This window comes from Carassius gibelio, chromosome B9 (assembly GCF_023724105.1).
Source record: "Carassius gibelio isolate Cgi1373 ecotype wild population from Czech Republic chromosome B9, carGib1.2-hapl.c, whole genome shotgun sequence".
NCBI classification, from domain to species: Eukaryota; Metazoa; Chordata; class Actinopteri; order Cypriniformes; family Cyprinidae; genus Carassius; species Carassius gibelio.
The window spans coordinates 21,297,147-21,323,318 of NC_068404.1; the positions used below are offsets into that span (position 1 = coordinate 21,297,147).

General features: G+C 37.5%; 2 protein-coding genes and 1 long non-coding RNA gene across 5 annotated transcripts; 2 read left to right on the top strand and 1 right to left on the bottom strand.

The window, feature by feature from the left end:
* The first annotated feature begins 358 nt into the window (after window positions 1–358).
* LOC127965001 (actin-fragmin kinase) lies at window positions 359–7,591 on the top strand. Of its 2 annotated transcripts, XM_052565519.1 has the most exons (9): window positions 359–375; window positions 477–627; window positions 4,795–4,993; window positions 5,113–5,195; window positions 5,460–5,538; window positions 5,803–5,849; window positions 5,913–6,033; window positions 6,184–6,364; window positions 6,746–7,591. In XM_052565519.1, exons 3-9 carry the CDS (start codon window positions 4,831–4,833, stop codon window positions 7,329–7,331), a joined length of 1,260 nt encoding a protein of 419 aa, XP_052421479.1. In that variant the 5' UTR covers window positions 359–375; window positions 477–627; window positions 4,795–4,830; the 3' UTR covers window positions 7,332–7,591. The 2 variants fall into 2 exon arrangements, with proteins under 2 accessions (XP_052421479.1, XP_052421478.1); XM_052565518.1 differs by lacking the exon at window positions 359–375 and having other exon boundaries at window positions 444–627.
* A 2,370-nt stretch (window positions 7,592–9,961) lies between these two features.
* inhbb (inhibin subunit beta B) lies at window positions 9,962–17,562 on the top strand. Of its 2 annotated transcripts, XM_052565521.1 has the most exons (3): window positions 9,963–10,491; window positions 10,596–10,919; window positions 15,299–17,562. In XM_052565521.1, the coding sequence occupies exons 2-3, from the start codon at window positions 10,682–10,684 to the stop codon at window positions 16,078–16,080; spliced, it is 1,020 nt and encodes a 339-aa protein (XP_052421481.1). In that variant the 5' UTR covers window positions 9,963–10,491; window positions 10,596–10,681; the 3' UTR covers window positions 16,081–17,562. The 2 variants fall into 2 exon arrangements, with proteins under 2 accessions (XP_052421480.1, XP_052421481.1); XM_052565520.1 differs by having other exon boundaries at window positions 9,962–10,919.
* Window positions 17,563–23,057: 5,495 nt separating this feature from the next.
* LOC127965006 (uncharacterized) lies at window positions 23,058–25,268 on the bottom strand. The gene is made up of 3 exons (XR_008155236.1): window positions 25,063–25,268; window positions 23,592–24,037; window positions 23,058–23,492 (listed from the first exon to the last, which is right to left on the bottom strand). It is a non-coding gene; the product is annotated as an uncharacterized LOC127965006 (long non-coding RNA).
* Between the last annotated feature and the right edge of the window lie 904 nt (window positions 25,269–26,172).

The window sequence follows — 26,172 nt, forward strand, 5'->3', positions numbered from 1 at the left end:
GTGTACAGTTAGCCTACTTTTTTTTATTGATGACATATATTCATAGCAATTAATTATTCATAAATAATGATTTGATTCTCCCTAATTCTTTGTCATATTTTATTTTTTTTCTTACCTGACATGCAGTTTAACAAAACATTATTTTTAGTAAGTGTTTTATTTTGATTGATGTTTATTTTAAAATAATTTATTTTACATTTTTATGATTTAATTGATTATTAGCTTTTCATTAAGCTCACAAACCCCCTACAGGTCCTTCAACACACCCCAGTTTGGGAAACCTTTACCACCCCGACTCACCCGAGATTTACGCCCCTGTTAACAACAATTTTTATCATGTAACGTTCATTTGGAATCAGTAACGGACTGCAATTTGTAAGTAATCTACCCAGATCTGAATATAAACGTGCTTAGCGTCGTGCCGGGGAGTTTTGTTTTAAATGTGGGAGTATTTATAGTGTTGTGTTCAGTTACAGTCAGAGACCCCTGAGAGAGAAGCAGAGTCACAGATGATCCTTCTTCGCCCCTCCTTCTCATGTACTGGCACTGGCAGCTAAACCCATCACCATCGTTTATGTTTTCAATGAAGACCAAGGGAGGGCAGACATTCTACGACGATTTTGAGCGGTAAGGAGTTTTAATAACACATTTATTAACAAACTCAGTTTAAACGGTTATATTACAGTCAGCAGAAATAACAAACTCTCGCGCTTCTGTGTTTTGAGGACATCTATCAACCGCTCGTTGCTTTCAAGTTTTGAAGCAGTTCTTCCTCGCGGTCATGTGACACTGTCGGGACTTTCTTCAACATGAAAACTCACATAAAAACTTCTTATGATTCAAGTAAACAGCCTACTCAGCGACCGCAGTAAAGCGATTAGGTAGCAGTGTTTCTTAACGTTACTTTAATATGCCCATTACAAATACGAATGATTGTAACGTTAGCTATAACGGGCTACGACCAGATCAGCTTAGGGCGTTTAACTTACGTTAAAATCATACTGTGGTGAGCAACGTAAAACTAAAATTTAAAAAAGGCCGACAAAGGGTAACGTATAATATTTTTGCATTACTGTATACTGTATGTAAAATAACGTTTACTTGGTTACTAAATGTTTACCAAATACTACTATTCCCTCATTATGTGTCACCATGTCACATTTTGGTTGTAGATGTAGGCTATGTGATGTGTGCATGTTGGAAGAGATTTTTTTAACAGTTCAAATTTGAAAATAAATAAATAAAAATACTTCGTGTAATAAGGCTATGCTGAAAAAGAAATACATTTACACGAAGTATTTTTATTTATTTATTCATATATCAAACCAAAACCAAACACATTCCGGTTTAAACAGTAACATGCTAGGACAAGTATCCCGCAAACTTTTGTTATTGTCTGTAAACAACAGGAAATTACATTTGTGTCCCATTCAGTTGGTAAAAGTATATATTTGTTCTAATTCTTTATGTGTGTGCAGTACACCCCTTCTGAATAAATGCAAAAGATGTATTTTCTTAATGATAACTAATACAATTCATGGAAAGATGTAAAAAAAAAATACACTCAATTAAAAGTATATTTGCCAATTTTGTTAACATTTTTAAATAATTTTTTTTTTTGTTATGGATGTCATCAAATTTCTTAAAGGGGTAATATGATGTGATTTCAATGTTTCCTTTCTCTTTGGAGTGTTACAAGCTCTTGATACATAAAGAAAATCTGTAAAGTTTCAAAGTCTAAAGTATCAAATCCAAAGAGATATTCTTTATTAAAGTTAAGACTTGTCCACGCCCCCCTAAAATGCCTTGTTTAATCACGCCCCCACATGTCTATGTCACTGTGTGGGAAGATTTGCATAACAACACCCAAATGTTCACGCAAAGAAAGGAGGCATAGCTTTTATTCTTGCTGTAGTATTGTTGCCGCTGCAGCCATGTTGTGGAGATGCTGTGTGTTTCTTTGCGAAAGCGAAACTACTTTGGCCTTCCAAAAGAGGGCGATATCCTCTTCATCATGCCTACACTTGTACAAACTAAAGGCTCCTGGAGGCACCTTTTGGGGTTCTTCACTTTGCCACAGTGGAGGAGCCCTCTGTAGAACCTCTAGGCTCCATTCTAAAAGGGTTGGTTTTCTAAGGAGCTTTTAACAGTTCCTGGAGGAAACATTTTATTAAGAATGGCCAATAACCACCTTGGGTGCTCCAAGGCACCATTTCCCTAATTTCAGTTCTTTAATATTCACACCCACATCCCCCTCCCCCACTAGTTTATTTTTCCTGCAATTGACATTTTTAATAATTACAAAAGAAAAAAAAAACAAAACAGAAAAACTATGCAAATGCATATAAAATGTTTATTGATAAACAACAACATTATCCATAGTTTCTAATAAATAATCACCTTAAATACTCAGTACCGCACATCACAATCCCATTCATGGAAACATCAGTGTTAATACCGTTACAAAAAATAAAACATTTACATATTGACAAAACTGTAAACAAATAAATGGGACTCAAATATCTTAGAACTATAAAAAAAAAAACATTTCATGTACCTAAAAAATAGTTCAGTTTAAATTAATAAATTAAATTACAAATTTAATTTAAATTGCTTGTACAGTTCAATCAATAGTAAAAAGAAATTTCCTGTTCTAAATGGAGGTCACTGATTGGGAAAATTCACACACGAAATTTTAAGAAATAGTTAAGCCTCAAGATAGCTGTATGTAGCTTAAAAAGCCTTCTTCACATTTCCAGGTTTCTCAGCAGCGGAAGTTGTCATAGTTGGGTAAACTTTGAGAGCAGTGAATGGGAAAGTACCACAAATATGTGTTGCATTCACATTTGCTCAAATAGCAAAAGAAAAACTCTACGATAGCATTTTCACAACTTTCAATCAAAGGAAAAAAATGACCGACTGATAACAGCAGTCAGAAGAGAGAACAATGTCAAATTTAGAATCCCTCCCAAATGATCCCAAAATGCAAATTTTGTAATTTGATACAAATGTGATATAATACAAAGTATAGTGTTATAAATGTACATAATTTTAAAAAAAAAGATCGTGGGCAATTCTAAATACCATGGATAATTATACTTATAAATTATTCCGAATTTGGGATGCATTTTAAGAATGCAAGACACCGCTTTATGCTGCTTGAAAGACACGTGTGCGCTCAGATGTAAACAAGCATGCATGAGAAGCACATGGGGGAACACATGAAAGACATGCTAAAAGAAAGCACATTCACTCTCTGACAGCAGGTGGCGCTAACCTACAGAAAATGCAGCCATTACCCTGGAAACCCATAAATGAAGTAGCTGCTACTTTTAAAAAGATATAAATAGCCATTCAGATTTGTGGATTTGCTATGGTGTTCCTCACAGCGCCAAATACTTAAATATTTAGACTTAATAGGATATTCATTTTCAAACTTCATCTTCAAACTTTAATCGGGAATACAACATGCCCTAGATATTGTTTGAAAGTGTTTTGATTGTTCATTCACACATTACATTAAGGCTTCATTAGTTAACATTAGTTAATTCATTAGTTAACATAAACTGCCAATGAAAAATTCTTCTGAACATTCATCAATCTTAGGTATTCCAATATTTAATAACACGTTGTTAAAATAGAAAGTTGCAACCGTGTTATTTAATGAGCTAACATGAACTAAGACTTGTATTTTTTTTGAACAAAGATTAATAACTTCTGTAGCAAATGTAGCTATAGTGCATTAACTAAGGTTAACTAATGAGGTCTTATTGTAAAGTGATACCTATTGGTCTTTATAGTTCCTTTGCACTTTAATCTGTGAAAAACGTTTAACTTTATATATTATTCTTTATTGTATTTAAATATTCAGTTATTTTTGTTATAAGAAAAAAGTTATTAAATCTATTATACTGTATTATGGCCACTTTTATCGTGATAAAAGTATTAGCAATTAATCGCAACATGAAAATGTGATACATGCATATCCCTAGTTGCAAGGCCATTGTTTTTTGTTTTTTTTTTCTGCATCACTTTTGCTGTGTTTTCACACTTAGAACAATGATTTGGCATTCCTCTTGTACTGTTGTCATCTTTTGTGCTAAACAGGAAGTATCCTGACAGTTCTCTCCCAATTGGTTCTATTGTTGTCAGCATTAAGTCTGGGAATGATTGAGTGTGTACTAATATATCCCTTTCAATTGTCAAAAGCTTCTCTTTAAAGGTTTTGGTTCAAGAGAATCTACTCCTTTTTTGCAACATTTAATACTAACATTTAATAGTCACTTTAATAAGAAAGTGCTTCCTTGCTTTGTTCTTTTTCGGAATAATTTTGACATGCTGCTTTGGTAATCGACCAAGTAGATTTGCTGTAAAATTGTATCTCTAAAGAATTTGTTAAGTTTCAGGGGGTTGTATACTGTATATATAAATCACACAGTAGATGGCAACAAGTAACTGAGTGATTTGTGAGTCAAATCATTTATTTTGTTGAGTCATGCAATCAGTTCTGTAGCTCTATTTTTATTGGGGAAATAGACAAAATAGCAATATTGTGAAATTTTTTCCATAACTTGTGTATTATACTGTATGAAATAATTTTTAATTATAGGGTTCATAATCTGCAGTGTTGTTTACTAGAAATACTTGCTTTCTGGGTCAAATATTTGCTTATCTCTTACCTAATATATTACTTTACTCCATAATAAAAGCTTCTTTCATTGCAATATTCTTATCTGCTGTTTCTGTACTATTCTAGGAAGTATTGATGTATTTCACGCTTGCTTTTCTTCACAGAGATTAGCCGATGCATGAGACTCTCAGAGCCTCAGCATGAACCAGGGGAGCAGTGCTTGTTTGTGGACCTCAGTGCCTCAGCACTGCCCTGCACCATGTGATCGTTACAAGCATGCATCTTGTGCCCACAGAGGCTATGTTTACGTACTAAGTGGCAGAGAAAGACACTTGCTGAGAGATTTTTGGAAATATAATGTGGGTAAGTCATTGTTATTTATCTGCGGCAGCCTGCTTCTTTGTACACTTGTACTAGTTATTGCATAGTGTATGATTCCTGCTGCATTGACTATAATTTATGGAAAATGTATATATTTTCAGTATGTGACAAGTGGGCCGAGCTTCCCTGTGATAGTGAAGAAGCACCTGAAGAACTGGAGGAGCACACAATGGTAGCATATCAGGTAATTGCAATAAATTCACAATTCATTCATTCCATGATTTTCAGTCCATGTAAGTCATCCACTGCATTCCAAGTCCTCCACAAATGGTAAGTATATATACTTCAGTATAAAAAAATTGCCAAAAAACAAACAAACAATGTTATACTTTTTAAAAGGGTCATATCATACAGTATATATTTGATTATTTCCACATTACTTAAGTCAAAAATATTTTCACCAAAAAAAAAGAAATCAAAAAAATTAATTCATCATTTCTCTTTCTAGGGATTTCTTTATGTCTTTGGAGGAATGCAAGATTCATCTTATACTAAATCAATAATGCCTCTTTGGGTGTTTGATACAGGTATTTTTATTTTTTTTACGTTCAATTCATGTTCAGTGGGGCTCTAAAAAGTCGGAGCCCATCAGAAAAAAAAAGTATTTTTTTTAATGCAAAATGTACTTGAATTTTTATTAAAATTTCAGTTAAAACCTTTTCTATGGAATATAGACAGACAGACAGACAGACAGATAGATAGCACTTATGCTGCAGGAACACAGATTGTGTTTTACTACACTGTAATATGCCACTTTTTCGTTCACATCTTCAGTTTCATATTCTTTGCAGTAAAAGATTCCTGGATTAACTGGAAAACAGGGAGTGAAACTTCACAGGTAAACATTTTTTTTTTTTCAGCTGAAAGGTGATCCCTTTATTATAGTGAACTGTATTTGTAGGGAGGGACACCAGCAAACAGAAAAGGGCACAGTGCTGTCATTTTTGGGTCATCTATGTATGTCTACGGTGGATACATTGATATGAGAGGATCAACAAAGGAATTCTGGAAATTTGATTTTGGTGAGTATTATCACATAGCAGTGGATTTATGGTTTTTCTAAAACATCTTCTAAGACTAAATATGTATTTGAAAAGGTGTAGGATTTCTGTATGATGTACTGTGCATATTGCTAAATGACCTTGCCAAATAATTATATTTCTGCATGTTAGATTCCAGAGTGTGGTCGCTCCTAAGCAGTGTAGAAGGAGGGCCTGGACCCAGACATGGTCACTCAGCTATGACATACCAGGACTCTATGTACCTTTACGGTGGCCTGCAGGGCCTGAGGGAACAGAAGGACCTGTGGAGCTGGAGTTGTGCCAGTCAGACCTGGAGCTACATCAATTTCCAGTCAGCTTCTTTATTAACATCTATCTATCTATCCATCCCATAAACCCTGATTGTCAAATAAGTAACAGATTTGGCCCAACTTTGCAAAGTTTATAACTACAAACATTTGAAAGATATTCCGAGTTTTGTTTGATGTAATTAGGAAGTTGACGTTTTTATCAGCTGAATGCTCATTCTGACCGCACCTATTCATTGGTGAGCAAGTGATGCAATGCTACAGTGCATTTCTCCAAATCTGTTCTGATTAACAAACAAACTCATCTACATTATAGAAGTCCTGAGGGTGGTTTCATTTTCAGCAAATGTTAGTTTTTGATTGAATTATTCTCCCTTCAGACACGCACTTAAACACTAACACTTCTATGATCTCTTACTCTGCAGTTCAGGTCCTTCCAGGCTGGTTGGTCACTCTGCTGTATTGTTTAAGGACAGCATGCTCATCTTTGGTGGTGGGGAAACCCAGAGCTCTCCTCAGAGCAGCTTGTGGAGGTTCAACCTGACAACAAAAACCTGGAAGAAGCTAGGATTGTTGCCTGGATCCCCCTCTCTGTGCCGGATCCATCACTGCAGCATTGGCATAGGCCAGAGTTTCCAGCCAACATCACCAAACAGCATTTATTTAAGAAAAATTCCCAACTCGCACAACATCTATAACCAGCTAAGACCATTTAAGAACAAGTGCCAACCATCCCGCGCCAGTTTACAAGAGCCCTGTATTGAGCTCCAGACTTTCCACATGGACAAAAAGAAGTATTTGTCAGATTTAAGTATTGCAGTGACAGACACTAAGCTGAAAGGAACCTGTTTCACCCAGGAGGCTATTAGCGAGAAGCGGAATAGTGGTGACCTGGCAGAAGAAACTGAGGATGCCATGTTTCTACATATGCCTGACTTGCTGTTAGTCCTGGGAGGTAAACCTCTACAAGGATCACAAGTGATTTCAGTCTGGCATATGACAATGGCATAAATCTGTTTTTCTTTTTTTTGTGCATTCTACTTTCTCTGTGAGAAATGAATGGCCTTTAGCAACAATACCTATCTATATCCTGTGGGAGAACAATTGAATTCAGTCATATACACACATTATACAGTGTCATAATTATTTCCTTGACTGAAAAGCACCAACTAGGGCTTTTATTTACTTCATTATTTGTCATATTATTTTACTATGTATCAAAATTTTATATTAAAGAATCTTCACTAAATGTGAAATAATGGTCAAAACTGCTCGGGTGAATTTAGGAATCAATTTGTGTGTGTTTTGTTAGATCCATGTATATCGCTGTCAGAACACGTTCATTTCCCTGCCTTTGCATTGTTTCAGGATAACTGCACTCAAATAGGTGAATAAGTAATGCATTACACGAGTAATGTGTAATCCATTAGCAACAATCAAAAATGTGAGCCAATGTTACAACTAACACTAGACTGTATTTATTTTTGGATTGCTAAACAAAAGTCATCTAACAGGTTTTTGAAACAGATATGGATAGAAAACTACATTTGTATTAAATGTACTTTACATTTAGTCTTTTAGCAGACTCTTTTATCTAAAGCGGCTCACAAAAGATGCAATCAAAACCAACAAGCCAACCTAATAATATGTAAATGCTGTGAAAAATTACCCCCCCCCCCCCCGCCACCCCCTGAAAATTAGTGCTAGAGGGTAATTTCTTTAATAAACAGAAAAGTCAAAAGAATAGAGAATGCTTGTGTTAGAGGGGCATTTTAAATATTATGCCTGAATAAAAAGAAAACAAGTAGACTACAGAATGCTATAGGGTCATTTTAATAATAAATAAAACAAGTAGAATAGAAATAACACAGAGAGTGCAAGTGTTAAAGTGTCATGTTTTTTAATAAATAAATGTTGTACTGTAATCACTAATTGTTAAACATTGACCTGTACTTACATATCACATGCATGTAGTGTTTACTGCCACTGGAGGGCGACAGACTTCACGCTACTCTAAAATTCAACAAATGCACAGATACACATAAATTAATCCAACAATCTCCTTAACACATCTGGGTTATTCTAACCTTTATTTATTTATTTGTGCATTGAAACAAATGACAGAAATATATAGTTCACATCTGTAGGCTAAACAGATACTTACCTTCATCAGTATCCTTTATTTAAAAATGTTCCATTTTGAAAATGTGACATAAATCCAAGAGATTTTCCCATGGAAAGACATTCAAGTCACAGAAGTTTCAGAAGAACTTAACACATGACAGGGGGCATAATACAAAGTGTCCTTTTAAATTGTATTTAACTGCATTCTGTAGAAAATGAATTGTTATTTTAGGACAAACCACACATATATAGCTAAAAAGTGTTATATATATAATCTGTATGAAGGTGTGGTTTGTTCACTTTAAAAACAAGTGCAAAACTGGTATAGAGGTTGTATCTTCAGAAAACATACATATTCTTAACAAAAGGTGCTCTCTTACCCATTCTGTTTAATGCTGCAGAGAGGTAGCATAAATACACAAGAACTACAATTGCAAAAAAAAAAAATTATAAATAACGTTTTAAATATTTTTATTTATTTTAATTAGGCTACAGAAACCAAACCCATTAAAATATTAAGTTGTATATTATAATTAAATATAGACCTAATATTCATGATGATATATATGAATACTACAGATTTTATAAGACACAATTATTAAAGACTTTCCATGAGAAAGAAAGAATCCCAAAATTAAAATGTGCCACTCAAGATAGATGTGCTCATAGAAGATGCCCAGAAAATGTAACGTGTATTTATTTTGTTGAAGCGATAGAGGGCGTCAGATTACTTCAGAAAAAAAGTCGCCAATGCACTCCTACTATCCGCAGTAAAAAAAAGTCGATTAATAGCCTACTGCAGGGGTTCTCAACCCTCTCCATGAAGTAGCCCCAGGGCTGCACGTTTTGTGTGTCTCTCTATATCTAACACACCCTCTTCAAGTCTTGCAGTCTCCAATAATGAGCTGATAATAATAAAGACCTTATTCAACTGAATAAGGTGTGATAAATGAGGGAGACATACAAAATGTGCAGGACAGGGGTACTCCAGGACAGGTTTGAGAACCAGTGGTGAAATATACTGGCAAACAAAGCGACACCTGAGAGAATTTCTTAAAACAAGTCGCAAAAGCGCCTGCATTATTTTATTAATCATTACAGAAACCGGTCTGAAATGAGTGACTATGAAACCATAAACGTTTTGCATTGTACGTTAAATAATAATAATAATAGCTTGATGTGTAAACTAACGTGAAAACAAGTACTGGCAATTGATATTATGCTTCAATGTTTTATTATGCTTCTTGAAAGAAACCGATTTCTGTTGTGTTATGAAAGCCCCGCAGTCTTATGTTTTCACAATGAAAAAAGTTGATGTTAAATGTCTCTTACGTGTCACACACAGATCCAGCGGTCACGCTCGCTCGCTCCCCCCCCCCCCCTCCCCCGCTTCCCCCCCCCCCCCCCCTCCCCCGCTTCCCCCCCTTTTTTTTTTTTGGACTGATCTTTTGCGGCTCTGTGAGCGTAACCTGTTTAGCGCATAATCTCTCACTCGCAGTTGGTCGAGCGTCCCACGTGGTTTGAACTATAAAAAAGTTTCAGCGCGAGGTGCTTTAGTGTCGTGATTACACGAGAGAAAAGACCAAAGGACAACATCTCTCCCGAGGCTGAAGACATATACGCGAGAACATACACCATTCACAACACTATTACTGAGAGAAGAGGAGCACGAGCTATTGATATCCGGTGGAAAGACAAAGAGTGACATTTTGTCTTCAAACAAGAAAGGTTTTTCTTGACTACACTGACCTTTAAAGGAATAACTCACAAGATTAGTAACCGGTTTGTTTTGATTCTTCACGCGCGTCCATTTGTCAGTTCCCTTGGAGATGCGGAGACTTTTCGCGCTTTTAACTAGCGTCAATAAAGACTGACGGTTTCGCGACTAGCCCTCATTATTACTCAATGTGTTTACTGGGCGATAAAACACACACTTTCTGTGAACGTCTCACAAAAGTGACCGCGAGCATGATGGTGAATGGGCATCTGTCTAAGGAGGTTGTTGGAAGTACAACTCTGTCCTGTTTATAGGTCAAATTGTTTTACGGTAGGGATTCATGAACTGATTTGTTTGTTGTATGGACACGTTATTTAAGAAAATGAGTATTCCCATCCTCTCTGTAACCTGTTTAATGGCTTGCATACTCTCAGTTCAGTGTAGTCTGGGAGCTGAGACTGTGTCTCAGGAGTCTCAGTGTGCCTCTTGTGGACTCGGGCATCCGGATGATTCGGGCCGAATGGACACAGACTTTCTGGAGGCGGTTAAAAGGCACATATTGAACCGACTGCAGATGAGAGAGAGACCAAATATCACTCATCCCATTCCCAAAGCTGCCATGGTAACGGCGCTTCGCAAACTTCACGCGGGTAAAGTTCGAGAGGACGGGAGGGTTGAAATTCCCAACTTTGATGGACACGCTGCCCACAACGAGGTGCAAGAAGAAACGTCGGAAATAATCAGTTTTGCCGAGTCAGGTGTGTACAAGATCGAGAATATTCCATCTTCCAGAAATGTTGACAATCTATTAGTTAACTTAAAATAATTATATTTAAGCATATTTTATATTTTGCAACATCTGCATAATGTCACTACAGCTGAGCATAATTAAGCATACAAGTACAAATTATTAACTTAAATTTATGGAGTAAATTTATTTTTTGGGTGTTTGTTCATTTATCACAAAACATGTTTGGAATACACAAGATGTACAAATATTACAAGTCAAATACATAATTTACTGGTCAGAAAGCCTACTTTGTTTCCAAAGTATTAGCAATAGTGTCAGTAAACGATGACTACATTGTGTACTTTAGTAAGCTGTGACATTTAGTGGGGTCAGTTCCGATACCTATTGAGATGCCTACTGCCTTCATAAGCAGCATCCGAACAGAGAGGGGACTTCATAAATCAGTGGTTTGATAAACTTCACATATTTTCCAGTTCCATCTTTTGTATTATTTATGAGTGTGTGTGTGTGTATATATATATATATATATATATATATATATATATATATATATATATATATATATATATATATATATGTATATATAGATCTGATGACATCAATAAGGATTGATCAATGTTTTTTCTGCGAATGTAATACAGTAAATTACAGTACAGAATATTAAGTTGGTCTTTAAGGGTTAATGAGACCTACATCCTTGATCTGATATTTTATGTAACTGGAGCAATTAGAACAAATCATCCCCTCTTAACATATAATTAGATATGCTGACAGAAAATAAGTAATTTGTCAAATTATGACCTTTGCTAGGTGGTTGTTGAGGCAATTAAAATCCTAAAACTTCCCAGGGAACGCCAAGATAGCATAAAAAACTGGCAATCAAAGTATTAAAGATAATTTGTTAATAAGAGGGCAAGAACATTATCGTGCCTTTTAACAGACAATTCAGCCATAAAATATTTTGTTAAAACCAATAAAAACGAATGCCTTTTATTATTTTTTTAAAGTACACATTTCTTTGAAGTGATCACAGTTTTTCCATGGTCATGAACAAACTGGAAATATGAGGTCTAAAAATTTTATATAATCAATGTAAATATATATATATATAATAATATATATATATATATATATATATATATATATATATATATACACATATATAAAATAAATACAATACAATACTTATGCAGCAACCCTGAATGCTGGAGTAAGTCATGAAAATTCATTGGTCAAAAAGGATGGGAACTGATGAAACTCTGGGTTTCATTTGAATAACCAGTTCATCAATTATAAATCTATGGTGCAGTTCAATTTGCAAGAGAATGTATGGAAATAAACACTGATAACATTCTGCACCTTTTTAATGATATCATTAAGCCATCAATGTAAGTTTCTAGAATATGGTCATGCATAATAAGATATTAATATGTGCTAATAAGCAACTAGCTACCAGTGAATAGTGTTCCTTAATCCAGTTTTGTATATAGACAATCATAATCTATCAGAATTATCAGGAAGGACAGAGGAAAAGCAGATATGCCAACATTATAATTGCTTTTTTTTTTTTATAGAATTTTCCAATATCTCAGTTTGACACATTTAAGCTTGTAAAACTGGCTTCTTTATCTTCCAGTCTCACACACTGTGCAGCACAATTAGCTTGGACATTATCCGAACTTCTTGCTCCAATAAGAAGGATCTGAGCGCACTCATGACAGTGCAACAAAAGAAGGCAATTATTGAGAGAGTACTGTGCGTTCTTGCTAAACCCAATATGTCAACATTGGGAACAAAAACAACAAAAGAAAACAAAAGAAATCACTCAGAATAATGCATGAGACATTTGAGTCGTTGTGGGTGACGGAGAGGCTGGGGTGCGGGCATGGCCTTCTTATATCCTACTCTGAAAATGCATTTCAAATATCAAAGCTCGACCAGGCCTCTTTGCAGTGTCCCCTTTTATTCACCACACCTTTGAACCAGTGAGCAGCAGTGCATCATGATACTGGCTCTCTGGACCCCCATCTGCCTCAAGGCCAGCTGGCCCTAACCCCTCAAGTGAAGGCCGCCAGCCAGGGTATAGCATTAGGACAACCCTAGATCCATTCTGCTGAGGTACAAAAAGAGGAATTTGTGAAGTATGCAATGTGCAAATCACTGCAGCAGCAGGCATTTGGGTTGCCTCATGTGTTGCATGCTCTTCCCTGCTGTTATATGGTATGACCGCAAGCCAGAAGGTGGCTCCTATCTGGCTCCATGCTTTAGGAGAGCAATGAGAAGAGGGCTGCCAAGGTACAGGACAGGATGGCTGCCAATTTTAGGTCTCTATTGACACTGTCCTATGGGCCATTTCAGAAGTATTTGGTGTCCCGTAGCCACAGGAGCGGAGCGGTAGATGCTCGCTTCTCATTTGTCAGTGTAACCATTCTGACTCCTTGAACTCTTCTGGACCAGTTCAGCACGGGGTATTAAGACTTCATTATTAGACATTATTCGGCATGACACAGTGGCCATAAGGTCAAAGAGCCAAACTGAATCTTTGAAAATGGAAATCTTTGTTTTTTGACATTCGATCCAAGCAAGGAAATTAGACCCTGTAGTGCTAACTGATTGGCAGACAGTCAAAATCTAATCAGGCACCAGGCCATGGTCTTGATCTTATTGATCTTCAACAAGCAGTTCACATTAAGCATTTAAAGCATGAGAGCAATCTACAGAAACAAAGCTAACGCCCATTTTGTCAAAAGTGCATTTGCCCAAGACAACAAAATAAAAATTTCAGCAAACTAAAAATACCTACGGTATGCATAGCTAAAATGAATATTTGTCAAGTTGCATACCTTTGCACAGAGATGATAAAAGTTAAACAGCCAGAGGGAACCACAGGATGCAGTAGAAGCAAGCAAGGTAAACAAACTCAAACTAGTAAAATATAAAATCTTAGACGTTTTTGAAGTGTTCCACAAATCATTTGTTTCTATGCAAATATGTTGAAAATTCAAATGTAGAAAAATGTTGATATTTATGGGGATAAAGTATCCCACCACACTGACAACATCCCTGTTCACACAGCCTTGGAAAAATGCAGAGTGGACAAAGCCTTGTTTGACTAGATCCACTTTAAGCAGGAGTTGTTGAGACAGGTTCTGAAACACTTGAGCACATGGCCATACAAGTATATTTGTATCCAGGGGGCATATAAAGGCAGGTACCGAGGTAAAATTGTGGAGTAATCAGTTTAGTGAATGTGTTCCCTATCATCATAGGACATACTTGTTCACACCTGACACCTCTCCAGGGCTTGATTCTCCGTCACTGATGAACTCTGACTGTGTGTGTGCACTGTGGGATATAAAGGGCCGGGTTCCCAGCAAAATGAGTCTTGACAGCCTTGTTAAAAAGAAACAGCACTGCTTGTCACCAACATATGCATTTGAATGATGGTCTTAACTAGGTATCTTAACTAGCTTAACCTGAATTTTCTTTTTTTTTTGGTTAAAAACACCCTCACCTGAAAAAATTAGCTAATAATATTATACAGCTAGAATAACTATAACAACATTTTGAAAGTTGATAGCATACTGTAAGATGCAGATATTTACTGGTTGATTTGTAGCTTTTTAACATGCTTTCAAGTCTTTTCAATCCAGAGAGAGTGCATATGTGACTACTACTGTATGTGAGTTTAGGCTGTCAACTGAAGAAGCCACCCTTTGTAGCAAGTTGTTGACATTAAACCAAACTAATCTGTTGGCAAACATGGTTTTACTGTTTCAAACCCTGCCAATATTAAACAGCTCTGGCATTCCAATAAGGATTACAGTGAATGTGATTCATGTGCAACTTTCAGAGTCACAAGTGAATTTCTAATTTTCTGGGTGGTCAAAAAATAATTACAATCAAATTACAACAACAACAAACAAAAAAAACTCTGTATCTTGGACTTTCTAAATACAATTCGCTACACAGTTGCATTTAGAAACTGGCCAGTGTGATGTCAATGCCTCATCATGTGTCTAATTTTAAGGGCACACGCTCAATGCTAGGCTGTGCCACAGCAGTCTCCTAATACCTCTTGCAATGCATTGTGTTGTCAGTCTTTCGGCTCCAGAAGCTCTGGGTTTTCACAGTTCTCCCTGTGAACTCAATGAACCCCCTGGGGTAAGGCCCACATCCGACCCCCCACCCTTCCACCCGGCCCAACATCTTCAGCCCAAACTATGAGTCCAACTGGACTTGGGCCCAGAACTGTGGCATCTAGTCTATCTTGAAAAGTTAAGTGGTTTATGTCAACGAATGTGGCCAAGGAGAGGTAGTCAACAGCAGAATCACGACCTGTTTGTCGCTACTTGAGAATTAACAAACTTGTTTGTTTTTTTACAGACGATGTGACTCCATCAAAGTCCAGCCTCTATTTCCTGATTTCAAATGAGGGGAATCAGAACCTGTATGTGTTGCAAGCAAACCTGTGGCTATACTTCAAGCTGTTGCCAGGTACTCAGGAAAAAGGACTGCGGCGAAAGGTGACAGTGAGGGTGCGCTCCTATGAGCCAGGCGGACAGAATGTGCACTGGCCCATGATGGAAAAGCGTGTGGAGTTGAAACGCAGTGGCTGGCACACCTTCCCCGTGTCCGAAGCCGTGCGGGAAATGCTTGCAAAAGGGGGTCGTCGACAAGACCTCGACATTCACTGTGAGGGCTGCGAGGCTGCCAATGTTCTGCCCATCCTGGTGGACCCAAGTGATCCCTCACACCGTCCATTCCTGGTGGTCCGTGCCCAGCAGGTAGACAGCAAGCACCGCATCCGAAAGCGAGGCCTGGAGTGCGACGGCACCAATGGCGGTTTGTGCTGCCGACAGCAGTTTTACATTGACTTCCGGCTAATTGGCTGGAACGACTGGATCATCGCGCCAGCAGGGTACTACGGGAACTACTGTGAAGGCAGCTGCCCAGCTTACATGGCAGGTGTTCCAGGCTCTGCCTCATCATTTCACACAGCAGTAGTTAACCAGTACCGCATGAGAGGCATCAGTCCTGGTTCGGTCAACTCCTGCTGCATACCCACAAAACTCAGCACCATGTCCATGCTCTACTTTGATGACGAGTACAACATCGTTAAGCGTGATGTGCCTAACATGATCGTGGAGGAGTGTGGCTGTGCCTGAGAAAAATCCATGTTAAGACATAACACGAAAGCAGTGACAGTCATATTTATGGTCTTTTTGAACCCCATACATATAGATTGTTAATATTTGTGCACTCACAAACTACAATCACACACACGTTTGTGTGTGTGTGTGCATCAAGCAGTAGATCATCAGATGTATGACAGGTGGGTCCTTCTAATCAACAAAAAGGCTTTGGGATGATAAGGGAAAGGGATCACCAAATGGTTTATCTCTAGTTTGCCATTTCTAGACTTAAAAAAAATGGCCCAATACTTTCCTCTCCAACAGCAAAAATTAGACAAACTGGTGTCACCCTTTTGACCCTTTGTACAAGCACTGACATATCTCCTACTTCAGAACACCAGCACTTCAACAGCTAAAGACAATATGACAAATCATTCTAGCTGATATGGAGATTTCCAAATCAGCGCGTGTCATCTTCCCAGTCGTTCCCAGAGGCATTCCCATAGCAATGACTCTAGTTGTCAGCGGCATTGCTAAATCTCTGTTGTGAGGCTTCTACTCAAACTGTAAGCACCTCTGGACAAGAACACCTTGAAACTAAAACCACTTCTGCCGTTCTACTAATAATATGTGCACATCCTGACTGCAGCAGACTGCATAACTAGATCTTGAGGTCTAACCGGTACAGCGCAAACTTCACCGCTTCCTTCATCTGCACACTTCAGTGGCTGACAATGCTCGCAGCAGTGTTTGTTCCGCGGAGCTGCTTCCATTCTGTCCAGCTGGTTTACAGGGAGTACAGCACTTGCGAAAACTCTCGAAATGCACAATTTAAAGCACTTGCATATTGCAAAGCCTTCAAAAGGGTACATAGAGGTGGACCTACCCTTGCCCTTAGTCCTTTTAATATAAAGTGCCGCACGAACTATGCAATGTATAATAATCCTGAACTATGTCAAACAAACTGAATTCTTCTTTCTGCTTGTCTTTAACTCTTTATCAATACTTGAAATGTGGTCTTTCGCTTGCTTTCCAAAGCGGATGATTGTTACGATGTTTGCACTGAAAAGTTGCGGGATTAGTTAAAAAAAAAAAAAAAAAAACTGCCATCGAAAATGTTATTTTTGTAGTAAAACTGAATTTTGTGAAAAATGTATTGTACCTAATTAATTGTACCAAAGAGGCCAATATTTTAGCTATTATAATAAGGTGGCAAGGCCATTCCAATATTTGTAAAATAATTATTCATACTTCTCAAGAGGCCTAATAATCAGGGTACAACATTATGGATTCCATTTGTAGCTCTGTCTAATTTTTTTATACTATGTACAGCAAACCGATGAAACACAATCTCTTCCTGTCTTTAATATTCCAGTCTTCTATTTAATAAGAGTTATTTCTTAGCTTGTTACAAAGTCATTTAGGTAAACAGATGTCATCTCTGTACAGATTATGTCAAATAAAAATATTCTTTCTTAAATATTTTGTAACTTTAAAATAAATTCTTACTTTGCATCCTTGTGAACAAGTTGCTTTTCTAAAAAGTGTCAAAACTATAACACATTGTTTACTGCCAGTCCCACTCTTGCATGCATTTAAAAGAATATACAATTTATGGTCACACTTTATTTAAAGGTCCAATTCCCATTATTAACTTAGACTTTTGCCTCAATGAACTGCTAATTTGCTGCTTATTAATAGTTAGTTCTTAAATTTGAGTATTGTGAAGGATTAGGTACATAGAATGTGGTCATGCAGAATATGTGCTTTACAAGTACTCATAAATAGCCAATATGTTAATAACAGACATGCTAATAAGCAATTCGTTCATAGTGAGAATTGGTCTCTATACTAAAGTTTTACCCAATTCTTTGTTTTTTTAAGTTAGTCTGTGTATGATTACAAGACAGAGGAAGCAGTCTTGTAACCGCTGCAGTTCTATGCAGTGTTCTGCAAAGCTTGCAAAAGTGCTTGGTTAAGACAATGAGATGAACAGAATACCTGCAACCTCACACAGAGATATCGATCGACAAGATGAGAATATATTTATATATATACACACTAGGTAACAAGCTGAACATAAATGTAATGACTGTGCTCCATGGTTTCAATATTTGTCATTCTTAGTACATTCTTGGCTCGGAGGCAAGAGGGCTCTCACTGCAAACATGTAGGCACAGAGACTAATTATATCAGAGTGGGTCCCCTGGAATCACTATCAAAATGTACCTCCTTTTCTGAGCCCTGGAGGTATAGATCCAAAATGCTAAGATCCCTTAGGCAAACAGAGAGTTAGGCCAGCGCACCTACCAACGGTTGGGGCGTTTTCTGCCGAATCCTAGTGCAAGCCTAGCAAAACAAGTGCTTTCCAAAACATACCACATAACACAGATAATTACCTGAAGTGTTCCTGTCTTGCATCTGTCAAGAAAGGCAGATAAAGTGGTGTGAAAAATGACATGTTTGTAGACGTCTTCTTCAAATGGCAGCACAAGAATGATATGAGTCAGAAGTGACACCCACGTGTAACAAAAATAACTATTCCGGTTTTACTTTCTTAGTTATTCAGTTTGGTTTGTGTATATATGTATTTGTTTGTGTAGGCAGGTGTAGGGGTGTGAGAAACGTATGAGACTTTGGAAAGAAAGTCTCTACAAGGTAGAGAGCTACAGACAGAGCTGTCTTGTCATGTAGCGGAGTGTTAACGGTGCCGACATGACTGCTGGAATGTTAATGACACCATAGCTACGCTCCAGGCAAACTTGTGAAGCCACACACAAGTTAAGAAAACACCTCAAACCATCTTACATGACAAAACGCATACAATTCAATCTATACACACCATCTGAGGTTAACAGGTGTCTTTATTGTGAATAAATCGAATGTATTAGACACACAATTGGCATAATTCGTTATTAAAATGGCAATTATTATAGACAAGATTTGCTTATAATTTCATAAACCCACATGTGGTTCTACTTGGTTCACATTCACCTGACATATACGCTGTTCAGGTGCAGTGATATAACGCAGCATCTGAAAATATTCCCCAGCAACTCTGCAACTACATATGCCTTGTCCAAATATCCACACACTTACGGTCTTGGCCACTTGAGAGCGTGTTCACACGAAAGGAAGTAAGTGCGCAAGACTGTCCCAGATCTTAAAAACGCCAAAGTGCAGTGCCCTTCATGCACACTAAATCCACACTATCTTGAAAACCTCTCCGGAGTGGTATTCAAGGCTTATTGTATCCGATCATGCATCTTGATGTGGAAATAAATCATGAGACTTTTTCCCAAGACCTCGTGAGAGAACAACTCAACTGAACTGTTTAAAAAACGCAATTGTTTAACTCTAGGGGAGTTGGAAAATGAGCCTTTTTTTTTTTTTTTTTTTAACTGAGTGTTATTTAAATGCTAGTGTATTTTTTTTATATACTTTTAATTATTCTTCAAATTTGAAAAACATGCTATTTATTACTAATTTATTGCATTTACTGAGGAGCAGCATTTAGACTTTTAATGCATGTGAGACGAAAAGTATGCAGGCCTGAGAGAATCTAAACAAAACTAAAACCGATTATTCTTCCCCCTTTTTACATCAAGTTTAAATGCTGCTTGAAATTTCAACCCTAGAATTGACCTGCACAAGGCCTGTGAACTCTCAGAGGGGGATTACAGGCCCGGGTAAAAAGACTTGGGAATGTGAAAGCATGCTTGAGTGGCCCAATGAGCAGAAAGTTCATTAACCTGGCAATCGTCCAACGTCTGCACACCTAAGCAATTACAGATAAAAAAAAAAAAAACACTAAATAGATTTTTGATTTGTCCTTTAAAGCTCAAGCCTGAATCTAAAATGGATAATTAAACAAAAAGTTCATTCCCAACCATCACGTCGAAGGAAACGCATTTAACTCCACAGGGAAACAACCTAAGGTTTGTCACTCTCCACTTCCCTCCTCCCCTCCGCATTGACCTCTTGACTCCTTGAGCACCAGCGTACATTCAAGCTCACAAAGCTTCCATTTGTGCCGTGGTTCTATCTAGTACTGGCTGGGGGACCAGGGATCAACGAGGGTCACCACTATATGGAAACCTAGGAGAGAGTCGCCACTGTGAACGAGCTGATTTTACAGTGTAAGGCATGAAAAGGGCACACAGTCAATCACCCCTTACCCTCTGTCTGGCAACCAAAACTCATTTCATATCCATCACAGCCAAACAGTATGTTGACATTGGCTTTGCTCTGGCCATTGGCTGAGCTAAACGAGGCTGCTTTGTGGCAGCATTCTGAAGGATGGGATTATTTTAACCTTTGGAGAACGGAAGAAAGACAGAAAGAAGACTTGTACTTGGGGAGTAATTCCCCGCGCGTACGCCACAGTTAAAAGAGCCAAGAGCAAACAGCTGGCCTTTTGTTCAGCCAGGCAGAGTTTCTCCTTGCATTCATGTGACGTGGTGCATGCAAGGACTGAAACCGCTGATGGTGATAGTGACAATGATGAGCACAAGTGAAACTGCAGCACGGCTCTGCCTTCAAGTTCACAGACAAAAGCCTGTGACTCTCTGATCTCACAACACAAGGAAAATATGGGGAAAAATAAGGGCATATTTGGATCGCCGAGAACACTGTGTGTTTGTATGAGGGGGAATTTCCATTGGAGGGGATTTCAGGTGTGGTTGTACATTCATCGCAGGCCACTTTAAAGAGTCATCATGCCTGTGTGGCTCATCACGGCTGACTGATGGCTCATTATTTAGCAGGTGCCTCATTGTTTTCCATTGTTCGGCTTTGGGGGAATTTTATGATTCGATCAAAACAGCGATCCTGAGTGTGGGTGTCTCAAGATGCTGCCGTCTCCATCACGTATTGAAGAAAGAAGACCTTTCTGAGGAGAAACTGATGTCGGAAGAGGCATGTAAGAGAGAAGGGCAGTGGAAAGAGTAGCGGAATGTCACTCTTGGGTGACACACCTATTGGTTAAAAGGAAGCTAGAAACAAAGACACAAAGACAGAAGGCAACCTGATCAGATGAAAAGATACACACAGGCTTGACATGCTCTTCTATGCTAATGAATGTGGACCGAGTCAATATACAAGATACACACTGAGGGAATGTTCCATATGGAAGGGAATATTAGGCACTGTGTCATTAAAATGTATCCATAAATAGACATATATATATAAGCCTGCATATTTGACAGAACTAAACTAAATGAATCCCTGAATTTTTGGCTGAACCACTCACATAGGAGAGGTTACAGTGCCTCCAATATTATTCTACAGTATGTTGCATTGTACACAGGACTGCATGAATTTCATTAGTAATTTGTCAAGCCTGTGCGCCATTATAGACACTATTTAAACTGAACAGAGATGACATAACTGAATTCAATGATGAACTGCCTTTAACTATCATTTTGCATTATCGAGACACTGTTTTCCAAATGAATGTTGTTCAGTGCTTTGACGCAATGTATTTTGTTTAAAGCACCATATAAATAAAGGTGATTGATTGATTGATTATAAAACGCAATTCTATAGACCCCTTTTGCGCGGACGTCACGGCGCTAGCTGGAGGCAAAACAAACGGAAAACTGGAGGTGGCTAATACAAACCAACACAGGGTCGGCTACTCAAGGAGCTTAAAGGATGTCAGGCCACTCAATCGGAGGTTAGTCTTGTCAGATCGTCCATCCAATGAGTGATTGTGTACGGGTCGACCAATCTGGTTCCGCCCGTTAAAGTTAACTTTTTCAAATAATAATCGCGGTCCCGGACAGTGAGTGACCTTAAATATTCAGATAAAGCAGATATATTCAGATTTTCTCCAGCCATTCTTAAAAAAACAAGCTAACAAAACTCGCTAGCTACCGTTTGTTCAAGTGTTGAGGGGAATCTTTCTGCCTCCAGCTAAGCCCGCCCACACAAATACGTCACCTTGTTTACCAACTGTAAAAGGGTCACAGTTAGCAACAAGGTCCTGCCCACTCCTAGGGATATAATTAACCTTGGCTGCCATAGTTACACATGGGACAATCACTTCAAATGCACTTTTCAGTTAATATACTAAAAATAATATATATATATATATATATATATATATATATATATATATATATATATATATATATATATATATATATATGCACGCACACACACACACACACACACACACATACATACATACATACATACATAGATTTTATATCGATCTATCTTTGAAGTGTGAAAAATTGAAACAGGTTTTCAGGCTGTTTTTCATTGTGAAAAGCAAAATTTGTTTGATATTTCATTACTTGGTAAAATATAGGATGTTAAAAGACCTACATTTTAAATATTGCCAATAGATCATGTGTTTGCACATTGTCTCAATAAATAAAACACATCTAAACATAGCAGAAAAGTCTCAAGTAGCTAAACATAAATATGCTTTGTAGTAAGCGTGTCCAACAAACTTGCTGTTAAACGCAACTTGCCTTGCACGGTTTTAATGAATCTGAAATGTTTTTGACAGCACCCAACTTACATTTTATGGCTACATCTGTAAATGTTCGGATTCCATGCATGTATTTATTTTTTTGCATGGAAACAACCGACAAACCAAAAACCAACAAACTTCAGTGACTTCACTGACCGAGAATGAGGGTGAATACGAATGCACATCAAAAAGACGGAACGCAATAATCCAAATGCATTACTGATTTAGCTAAGGAATTAGTTATTAGACTCTACATTTGCAATGTAATGAAAATAAATAAGATATGAAATAACATGCTTTTCTTGGTTGCTGCTTTAAATAATCAGCAATAATCATTAGTTGTGTCCCTAACAGCAAGGCATCAGCAAACTCCTATCGTGACTGTTGACACGAAGGAAGCACGAGGAACATTTTCTGCCAGTTGGATATATGAAAAATGTTAAATGAATGCTTATTTTCATGCCATTATCCGATTGATTCAACACATAAAACGATAAAACCCCAAAAATGTTTATTGGACCGGAACGAGTGACCCAAGGACAGCACAACATTAAAGAACAGAGAGCTGGACCTCTGCCGGACTAGATACCCATCAGACTTTGGGCTTTCCCTCGGGGTACAACATAAGTCAAAGGCTACAGTTATCACCCGATTCAAATAAATTTCACAGAGTGCTGAGTCAAAGAGGGAATGAGTACCACACACAGTGTGCGGTTCTCTGATGCCTCTGATGAGGATGCCTTGGCTCGAGATACCATCTTAAGTTTTTCCACTCTCAAAGGCTGCTCTATGTGAGATTGGAAGCTTGCCCGTAATCTACCACCAGACAAGTCAACCCAACAAAAGTCTCTGTTTTAATATGGATCCCATTGTGTGATTTAATGTAAATACTTTGATTGATGACATTTCAGGTGCATACTGAACATTCCAGAATCCTGTGCCAGAACCACACCACAGGTAACTATTTAATGGGGGGAAAACAGAAACAGGAATGTTGTGAAGAGGGCAGACAGTACATGCAACAAAACAAGAGAACAGTTTCTATTTAGGAAATATTTACCTTTGGATGTTACATTCTTGTTCGTTGTGCAGCCTGTCCCAGTTTATTCATTAATAAGGAAAGGCATAATAACACAGTGATTCAGATTGTTTTCTTCTCACTCTACAGCAACCAAAGCTCAACAATTGCCAAAGGTCAAAACCCCCTTACAAAGCACATGTCGATGTTTAATGCTGTTTTTTCCAATTCCACAATGATGACATGATCCGTTTGCCCAAAAAAGGTGGCACTGGGCGTGGATTGCTCAAGTGCGCCTGACTGAGGTAATGACCATGGATTCCACACATCTTACCTAATGCACTTAAGCACTGAATAATCCCGCAGTTATCTCAGTCACTTCCTCATGTTGACCACAGTTATCAGCTGATGTGAGGGCCAGCGTTCAGGCGGCCGAGTACCAGGCCAGAGTAAAGATTAGATTGGGAAGTTGGACAGCTGTTTGCATCCTGAGAGCCAATGAGAAAAATATGCAGTGTGTGCTTTGAAAGCAGTAGGCCTTTTCCGGTCCTATCTGTGCTGACACATAGACACTTTTAGAAAAAGCATACAGCACCTTCAAATGCTAAGTTATGCTGCTGTAATGTGTGTAAGTGTGAGAGGAGCCAGACATGTTATCTATCTGATGCAATGTTATGTTAAGGGTGGAGTGAATCTCTGGGATATTTGGATTGCAGGCAGGGAAACCTCTAGAATGTTATAGGCATGTCTCCTTTTAAAAATAGCAACTGCAATAACTCCATACATTCATGCTTTTGCATGAGAATGTCTTTTAATTATTATTCATTATTCCTAAATTTAAATTATGGTAAAATTCAATGAAAGCAGGGAGAGCAATTAAAATCAATTGAAATGCAAAGAAAATCATATTCAATTGCATTTTGAAACTAGAAATGCAAAACTGAAGACATATTTTGAATGCTGGTTTAACAAAGCCTTGTTTAAAAGCACTGAAGCAATAGTTTGGATGGATGGATGGATGGATAAAGGGAGGGGAGGATGAATGAATGGATGGATGGATGTTGGATGAATGTTTAGATGGATGGGTGGCTGGATGGATGTATAGATGGATGGATGGATGGAGAGAGGGTGGAATGAATGGTTTGAGGGAGGGAAGGAGGGATGAATGGATGGAATAACAAAGGAAAAAAAGAGAATTCAAACTGGATTGAAACAGAGACAGTTCTTCAAAGTGAAATTTTGCACAACCTTGTGTATTAAAATATGTCATTAATGTTGTTATTTACTGATTTTACAAATGACATAAAAGTGTATAATAAGGATTTATTATTATTATTATTATTATTATTATTATTATTATTATTATTATAGTGAATGGTCACCCAGATCCAGAGCAATTTACTAAACAAATATAAATGTCCAAAATCTAATCTTTAGCTTCTAGCCAAATCATCATATAGTAAAAAAAAAAAGCATGTAAAAGTGAGTTTGTATCCACTGATACTATATATACCTCTCCGTTTTGCTTTCTGAATCCAGTCACTCAGACCGTGATAGGAAACCTCTGAGTGAATGAGTCTGTCTCACAGCAAAGGGTGGAGTACTCGTCACAACAGATGTTCAGCTGTCCAGTTGTAAACATGAAGACTCTGGCAACAACAACGGAGATAAGGGAAGGAATGGAGCTTTCCACAAAGTCCCATGACTCACCAGCAGGATTTACTCATCAGTGCGCCAGCAGACATAGAGGGAGCCTGTGAACAACTCTAACCACTAACTGACCATAGTGACCAAGACACTGGATGTATGCCTTCATTACTGCTTACTTGGAAGATTATATCATGGTATCCTTGAGTTTGGAACTTGTCGTGGCTTCTTTTTACTTTTAGTAAATGAACAGGAAGATGAACAGAACAAATGCAGATACTCTGCTCTAGGATGGAATGTCAGGTTTACTACAGGGATAAATCATACTTAGGAACATTAAGACACAAGTAAAAGAAGCAAAATTTTTCTGAAATAAATCTCGCAGACATCTTCATAAAAATATGGACAACCTAACAAGACGTAAAACCAAGATTCCAGACAAAAATTATGACGAAAGAGGCACTGGCTACTAAAATAAAACATTTAGGAGCCATATTTATTTTTATTTATTTTTTTAGTAGAAAAAAATGACAAAATCACTCAAGGGGTGATGGAAAAAAAAAAAAATATATATTTCATAATATTGTTATCACTCTAGTAATCTTCGTTGTGTTTGTGCCATAGAAATAACACTTTTTTATAAGAATATTTCTGTATTTCTGTTTTAAATATGCATTTTTTTTACGTAGGCTACACAATGCTACACACAGTAAAAGATGGTTGTAAAAGAAAAATATTTTTGGAGTACTGTTTTCTGCTTTCACATTTAATTCAATGTGTTACTTGCTGTTTCTTTAAAATTATTTTTCTAATTTACTATCAATTTCTGATATAAAACCATTTCTATACGCATTGTTTTTCAGCATATGAACAACCCATGTAAAGCTTTTGCAAAATAAAGAAAACTACTCTCTGCGGTTTCGTTTTCCTTTCCGAAAACTTTGGAACGTGTCACAATGAACCATAATTTTGCTAA